Raw genomic sequence first — 8529 nt, forward strand, 5'->3', positions numbered from 1 at the left:
AGGATGAATAGACAAGGAATGCGGAAAGTATTAAGAATATATGGAGCAAAAAGGAAGTCGCTGAATGCCGTGAAGAGTAGTATGAGTGTGCTAAGGCTGCAGAGTGGGTGGACAGTGAACTGAGTGAATTTTTCTGTCTAAAGGTTGGAATGAAATAGGGATGTGTCATGTCTCCATGACTGTTCAATCTGTATATATATGGGATTATAAAAGAGATACAAGGTAGGGCTCTGGATGTTGGAGCTGCCCAAATGAGAGAGGGCAGTATCTGGAAACTCCCTGTATTCTTGTTAGCAGATGATATAGTGTTGTTAAGTGAAGACGAAAGGGAGCTTGCAAGGCTTGGTGAAAGAGTTTGGTAGAGTGTGTAAGAATTGGAATCTGAAGGTGAATGTTGGGAAGAGTAAAGCTATGGTCTGTGAGGGAAATGAAGTCACTGAATGTAGTGGGGCTGGATCTGGAATAAATGCAAAATGTGAGTACGTTTAAGTACTTGGGTAGTGTGATGAGTAAGGATGGTACAACAAGGAAGAAAGGTTGCTGGTTCTTTGAAAGCAGTGATAAGAAGCAGGGAAGTGGGCATGGAAGTAAAAAAGTCGCTGCATGACAGTATTGTGATACCAACTCCACTCTAATGAATGGAAGTGGAGCTTGGACCTTGTTGGAGGGACACAAGTCAAGAGTGGGCGATGGAAATGAACTGTTTGAGAGCAGCATGTGGAGTCACGTGGAAAGACAGACTGATAAATGATGAAGTGAAGGAGCGTTGTGGTGTGGATGTGGATGTGATAGAAAGCGTTAGGAGAAATACACTGAGGTGGTTGGCCATATGGAGTGGATGGAGACCGACAGACTGACGAGGAGAGTGTATGTGAGTGAGGTGGAGGGGGGGAGAGGGAGGGGGAGACTGTGGATGTGATGGAGGGATGGAGTGGAGAGGTATACAGTACATGTACTGTAATAACAGTAACCTAACCACAGTTTCACTTTAACAGTACCACACAGAGACAAATAGCAGGGGCCAGCTTCACCTTCAAGGATGCAAACCGGATCTACGTGGATGACGGGCTTACTCTTCGCCAGTGTGTTACTGACTACCTGCATCAGCTGCTTCAGATCGTAGCCATGAAAGGGGATGTAAGTGCTAAAAATCATGAACTACTAGGTTTTCACGGGAATAGGCTATACAGTCACCTTAATAGTACCATTATGATGACATAATGCTGTATACAGTTGCTGCCTTAACCATGTCATTTGATGGCATTACTGTATATGTTTGCTAACTTAATCATGTCATTAAAATGAGATATTACTGTCTAAATTTTGCTACCTTCAAACTACTTTATCCAGCTTCGTATAGACTTCTCGATCTAGAAGGGTTTCCTTTTGTCGATATTTAACCTGTTCACTGTAAAGTATATCTCGTAAGATTATTAACATTTCTTAGTGGTTACATGGATATGAACATTAAAGTTGTGTTGACAAACAATATCATATTAAATGAAAATCACTAAATGTAGGTTATGTTGCAGCAAGAAAGATTACCTTCTCAAACGTTAAAAAATCATATTCAAGGCAACGAATAAGCTTCAAAATGTATCTGATGCTGTGACTGGATTTATTTGTGCCATTAAGTGTTATTAATAATTTAAAGAAACAAGCAATTTAAAGAAACTTGCATTTAGCTCCCTCCTCTAACAATTTTTCTCCCTCCCAAACCATTTCTCCATTCCTCGTGTCTTTTTCTGATGATTTTTCCCTCCCACAGCCACAAGGCACAGCGCAGCTCATCAACAATTTTGTGTCCAAGACCACAGAAAACCGCATCAAAAACCTGGTATCTGAGTCTTTCATTAAAGACGCCGTCATGGTGTTGGTCAGCGCCGTTTACTTCAAAGGCAGCTGGACCAACCAATTTGAGGCCCATGCAACCAGACCAATGGATTTCAAGGTCACCCCCAACTCACAACCCCAGTCCGTTCCTATGATGATGCAAACAACGTCGCTTATGTATGGTAATCTCTCCCTCTCTCTCTACTATTGCAGGCTTATGTGTAAGTGGAAGTTAAATGGTACCCTCCCTATTCATTAAGTACATAAAATAATAGTCTGTCTATCCACTGCCAGACGCCTGAATCCCGTAAGGGGTGGTCACAAGCAAATGGCCTCCATATCGCCCTGTCCTCCCGCCATTTCACTGCCCTGCTCCCAGCTCAAACCCCCCTCTCTCATATACCTCTCCACTCCATCCCTCCCTCTCATCCTTGGACTCCTTCTCCCTCTCCCCCACCACCACCTAACTCACATACACTCTCTTCGTCAGTCTCTTGCTTTCCATCCTTTCCACATGGCCAAACCATCTCAAAGTGCTTCTCCTGACGCTTCCTATCACATCCACATCCACACCACAACTCTCCTTCACTTCCTTATTTGTTAGTCTGTCTCTCCATGTGACTCCACATGATCCTTTCAAATAACTCATTTCCACTGCTCTCACTCTTGACTTATGTTCTTCCAACAAAGTCCAAGCTTCACTTCCATACGCTGGAGTTGGTATAATAATAAATAAATAAGCATATTCTACATAATAATAATATCTTGAACTGTCAAAACCAAGGAAGTATTATCTTAGCACTAATTTTTTAAACAGAACATCAACAGATGAAGGAAAAGCAATTTAAATAAAAAACATTTCATACACCAGATTACTGGTGTCCTCCATTCATTAAAAAAACAAACAAACAATATGTAACAGTGGACATGAGAGGAAACTAATCTGGGGAAGCGAGTTTCCAAAATCAAGCAGTTTGGGGAATAAAAGAAGTGTGACAGGCAGAAGTTGTGCAGTGTGAGTGTGACAGCCAGTTCATGAGCACTACCCATGTAGTCCATGTAGTAAGGAGGAAGGCGTGGAGAGATGGCACAATGGATGCAACTTTAAGCATTTACCATAGAGGTATCTGTAAGCTAATAAAAAGGAGGCAACATTCAACATTCCTTCCTACTTAAAGGGGAGGTTGTTCATTTGTAACTGCTGGGTTATTAATGTTAACCGTGACAGATGTCATATTCCTCAGCTTTACAACAGTTTTCCTCAGTCATCATAATCACATCCAAAATCTTCTAATTCTTGTCTCTTACCATAAATCATTTTTTTTTTTTTTTTAATCATCATCGTGATCATCACTGAGGCCATGTTTTCCACTTATAGATGGTGTGGGTAGGATTAAAAAAGAGGATAACACGAATACAAGAGATAATATCAGCAGAGTACCCCGTGAAAAGGTCATTACATCCATTCATTCTTCATTCAAACCATGAAATATCAGAATATTGTTTTCTTTTACATTAAACAAGACAACCCTTCAATGTAACTTCAACTCAAGATCTATGGAGGCAACGAGTCACAGTGGCTGGTTTCCTGCATGCCACTGGAATCATGTTCATATAAGACTAGGGCTGCAACAACAAGAACAGTCAATTCTGGATCCCATCCCACCCCATCAAAAAAACCTTATGCTCTTAAGATTCACTCAATTCTGAATAATATCGTGACACTGGGAGGAATGGAAAATGATTATCTGCTTTTCCATCTAAAGGATGAGGTGGGGTGAGATCACAAATTCGGTAAAAAATAGAAAAAAACAAAAAATATTCATTGAAGTGGACCATGTACTCATTCCCATATAGGTCAGGCCTTCAAAACCCTGGTATGGTCTTAAAACAAAATTATGTACATACATTTTGTTCAGTTGTGGCAAATATCTTCCAAACTCATGAAGGAGGGGAAAATAAAGCTCTATCTTCTAGAAGTACAGGTACGCAGCACATAACCTGCAGTATGTAGGATACAGTATACGGAAATATTGAAGGAAAAGAGACACATGGTTACTAGGAGAGGACTAACTTACGTTTGTCAATTGCTAACATATGGCCAAAAATAAGTATACAGAACTGCTAAGAAAAAAAATGCATAATCACCCATACCTTTCTCAATAGGTAAGTCAGAGGAACTAGGCGCCCATGTTCTGGAACTTCCCTACTCCGGTGACAAGATCTCTTTGTTCATTATGCTTCCTGAGGAGGAGGGTGAGGCAGGATGGACAAGAATGTTGAGTACCTTGAGTGGTTCAGCTCTCCAGCATGTGGCAGACCGATCTCGCCTCTCCAGACAGCGTGTTGACGTCATGCTCCCAAGGTTAAAGATGGAAAAGACGCTGACGACCGAGCTTATACAGGTAAGGAAGAATGGATTGTTCACGTAAAGATAAAGAATAAGTTTGCCTACTATTTCACATGCCTGCCCTATACTTGGAGCATGTCTATCACACTCCTCTGGACAAATTGTTTCAAGTATGCAGCAGAACATACCAAGCCACTCTCAGCTTATGAATATTACTCCTAACTCCAGAAGATTTATTTAGTTTAGGGGACATTTTTACTGCGAGTGATAGATATAGCTAACATAGTATCTGTCAACTCCTTCACTAACATATATGTCATTTATATTTTGAATAATATGACTGTCAACTCCTTCACCAAGAGAGGTCCTTTACATTTTAAATACTATCATCTGCTGATGACCAAACAAAATAAATTTAAAATGAATGGGATAATATACCCCAACATTTTTAAGTTCACTTGACCTAAACCACCTATAATCCACAGGGGCTCCAACGCGTGGGTATCACTGACCTCTTTGACGGGCAGCTGAGTGACCTCTCAGTCTTCAGCCCCAACCTGGTGGTATCCCGAGCCATTCACAAAGCCTTTGTGGAGGTCAATGAAGAGGGCACAGAAGCAGCAGCAGCAACAACATTTGGAATAAAGTTGTTATCGAGTGTCGTTCATCTCACGCGACCCATTCCCTTCCACTGTGACCGACCCTTCCTGTATATTATTGTTGACCGTGAGACCACAAGCCTCCTGTTTATGGGTTCATATAGGGATCCCAGCTCACTGAGTGGAGGAAGACAGGGATGAGGGATGGAGAAGAGTTGAGGGATGGAGGATGGAGAGATTGAGAAAGCTGAGAAATAATGGACAAACATGAATTAAAGGGGAGGTGAGGACAGAGAAATAAAAATGACTCACACTTTGGGGGACTGGAGACAAAAATGGAGAAAGGTGAAGAGCTGAGGATGGAGAAAACTTAAAGGGCTGAGAGAGAAATAAAAGGCTGATACAGAATAAGAAGAAACAACTGGAAGTTAAGGAATGACGAGAACTGCTGGCTGAAACAATGGTGTGGACAGAGAAGAGGAATGTAGACAGTCTGCAGACAGGAATGGAAGTGTGAACAGCCCGACGGAGAGGTGTGATGGTGAAAAAGTGAAACGAGGATGTTGAAACAGATAGAGATGAAGAGATATATGGAAAAGTTGAAACGGAATAAAACTGTGAGCTTTATCAGTTAGTAGTATTTTGTTGAAGCAATTGAGTCGAACATGAAATTATTAAGTGAACTGTCGGAGTGTTGTTGTAAGATATGATAACGTTGCTTGTTACATAAAATTGTAGGTGTATATGTGCATTTTTATAAAGCAGAAAAATCATATGAAAAGATCTGTAATCTGATGATATAAGCGCAGTGTTCCATTACCGTAAGACTGAATATATAGAGATGAGAACATAATCTGAGCAGAAAAGATGTATGATGTTTTAGAAGCAATGTTGCAAATCATGAGTGTGTTGTTAGTACAGTTAGTTGAATTTACTACACAGAGATGAGAGTATTGTTAGCAGATTAGGAACGTTTATGTGAAACATGTGCGTTAATAATATGACAATATACAGAGGTAAGGGCAGAGCATAAAAACTGAGGTATATAATAAAAATAAATTTATCTCTCCTCATTTAAAAAGTGACAAAATGCAACTCAAGTGAGATGTGCTTCTGGTTAAAAAGGCATACCCGGTATAATGTAACCAATCTGACTTGAAAATAGGTTTATGATCATTCTAAGGTAACTTTAGGCGAAGAAAAAGTGAAATTCATGAGCAACTTAATAAACAAATACCTTAAAAGGACTACTGTATATTATAATCACTATTTTTAAAACTACTGACAATCGCTTTGTGTCAAATATTGGAGTGCCACCTATTGGTTACTGTACAAAACAGTTCGAAATACAAAGGAATAACTGGTCATTATTTTTCTTTTTAACAACAGAGCAGAGGAAGGAAAAACAAATGAATAAAAATAAATAATCCACATACCAGATTACTGGCGTCCTCCATTCATAAAAAATCTGTAACAGCTGGAGATAAACTGCTGTAGGTTAAAGTTTGGGGGAACACAACTCCGGGGAAGCGAGTTCCTGAGCGATGCAGTTCGGGGAATAAGAGAATTCTGGTAGACAGAAGTTCTGCAATATGGCTGTGTGACATTCCAGTCATGAGTGCTACCAAATGCCCGTGTAGCACGAGGGAAGGCATGGAGAGGTGGCACAATGGACGCAAATTCGTCCTTACATCCTCTCCATCTTCCTTCATATTCTCTTAACCTCTCTCACTTTCCATCTCCCTCTCTCCCCGCTCCCCTTCCCCTAACTTAGATTCCCTCACCTACCTCTTACGCCACACTCCCTCCTTCACCCTTCTCTTTCTCTCTTCTTTGATATTCTCCCTCACTTTTCCTCTCCTACGCTCCTATTACTCACTCCTACGTCACATTTCCTCACCTACCACTTCCGTTACATCCCCCCCCCTCACTTCTTCTTCCCCGTCTCCACCATTTCCCCCCCCCCTCTCTCGCTGTCCGCCTCCTCCTCCCTCACATCCTCCATTATACCCTAACCTTCCTTCCTTATCACTAGCCCCCTCCTCTTTACTAGTTACACTCTGCCTCATCCGCCTACAACGGCTTCCCCATACTTTGCATTCTCTCTCCCTTGCCTCTTAACTAACCATACTCACACAGCCATGGTTATAGAGTTTGGCCACTCGCTCACTAGGCGTCAACTTGTTTAGTACTTTAAGATCTTTGATGAAAATACTCATGACATTTTGTATATTCTACTGAATATGAAGATTATTACAGTCTACTCGCATAATAAAATGAAGTCTGTTGGTGTCTTACAATATATTTACACTTCATTCTGATACACCAAAGTATGGCTTATAATCTGCTTTATTCAAGTACTACCAAATAGGTAATAACTGGATATAAAATGGCTCTGCTGGTCAGTCTTACTTCGCAGACTTAAACCAACTGTATTGTTTCACACTTATACTAATACGGATAACGGCAGAATGTGTATTTATCCATATAACGACAGCTCTCATCATGCAGTTGCTTCTTAACACACACTACTTTTGCTGACTGAGTTGCTGTCTTGTAAATAAAATGACTTGTTTTCTGGCATAAATATGCACAATTAATGTGAAGAAATATTAAGTAATGTGCTTTTGATAGTATGACAGAAGGGAAATAGAATGATATTTGGCTCAGTTACTGTTAAATGCAGTAAAGCCCTACCAAATTCATCGTCTTTCCACATTTGTTTATATGAGCAACGGTTTCGTCTTTCGTGCTAAGTGTCTCTTTCTACTGCTCGGCAGACCAGACACTTATAATCTCTGCAAAATTACCACTAGACCTCCTACCAGCATGTTCCTTAGGAATACCCCAGCACTTATTTTCTCATGCCATTATATAAGTTAATATAAATGTTGGTGGGGACGCTCGCCATCAGCTCACTGGATGTGGTGCTGTTCTCGGGTGTCTGCCCTTTCCTCTCTTCCTTCCCTCCTCTTCTGTCTTTCATTCCTTCTTTCTTTCCTCTTCCTTAGGCCAATGGGTGACTTTACACTACTTCTTCTGTCTTCCTTTCATTTTTCCTCTTCTTTCTGGCTATAGGTGACTCTACACTGAGTGACAAGCCAAATGGTTTCCTGCACAACAGGACAAAATTTACTACTCTGGGTGGTAACCATATAACCAAATTATGGCGCCTGGTGGTTTAGTGGGTAATTAAGGCGCTCCAATCGGATTGAGCCTGAGCAGGTTTACATCCAAGGGATAGTTGTGATTTATTCCTCACGTAATGCCACTCAGGGATGAGTGTGGCTGGTCACTCATCTTAAATGTCAGGACCAACTTGCCTAGCCCCAGGCTCCTACGCTCCTCTTGGAGCAACACAGGACTGGATGATGGATGGATGGATGAATATAAATGAGCGCGCGTGAGTGCGTGCATGTGTGTGTGTGTGTGTGTGTGTGTGTGTGTGTGTGTGTGTGTGTGTGTGTGTGTGTGTGTGTGTAATTCACCGGGTCGGTCAGAATCACTTGATGGTCGTGATCGTGACTTTTTGCCCTCCCGGAAGAGAGCTGAGAGCTCATATAGTCCGATCTAAGGGCAAGGCTGTGACCTTCACACACGCAAACACCCGTCCCCTTGCTCAAGAGGGACAGTAACCACCCACTTCGTCAGTGAAACTTTTCGCAACCTGATCGACGAGCGAACTCCCGTCCACCAGTTTGCAAGCGAGAACGTTACCACCGCACCAGCGAGCGGTGTGCGTGTGTG

The 8529-nt window shown here is 41.5% G+C and overlaps 1 protein-coding gene across 1 annotated transcript; it reads left to right on the forward strand.

The window, feature by feature from the left end:
• Nucleotides 1-1867: 1867 nt before the first annotated feature.
• Nucleotides 1868-4983, forward strand: LOC145416070 (serpin B8-like). The gene is made up of 3 exons (XM_080285164.1): nt 1868-2015; nt 4000-4238; nt 4669-4983. Exons 1-3 carry the CDS (start codon nt 1868-1870, stop codon nt 4981-4983), a joined length of 702 nt encoding a protein of 233 aa, XP_080141290.1.
• The last annotated feature ends 3546 nt before the right edge of the window (nt 4984-8529 follow it).

This window comes from Coenobita brevimanus, chromosome 104 (genome assembly GCF_032717465.1).
Source record: "Coenobita brevimanus isolate Jiangsu-jjx chromosome 104, ASM3271746v2, whole genome shotgun sequence".
Lineage (NCBI taxonomy): Eukaryota > Metazoa > Arthropoda > Malacostraca > Decapoda > Coenobitidae > Coenobita > Coenobita brevimanus.

Bases quoted from the DNA above. Each gene is read 5' to 3' on its own strand.
- LOC145416070 (XM_080285164.1), top strand. From the start codon at position 1,868: ATGGTGTTGGTCAGCGCCGTTTACTTCAAAGGCAGCTGGACCAACCAA. The intron at 2,016-3,999 runs GTAATCTCTCCC...CTTTCTCAATAG, and splicing joins AACAACGTCGCTTATGTATG to GTAAGTCAGAGGAACTAGGC. The intron at 4,239-4,668 runs GTAAGGAAGAAT...TATAATCCACAG, and splicing joins TGACGACCGAGCTTATACAG to GGGCTCCAACGCGTGGGTAT.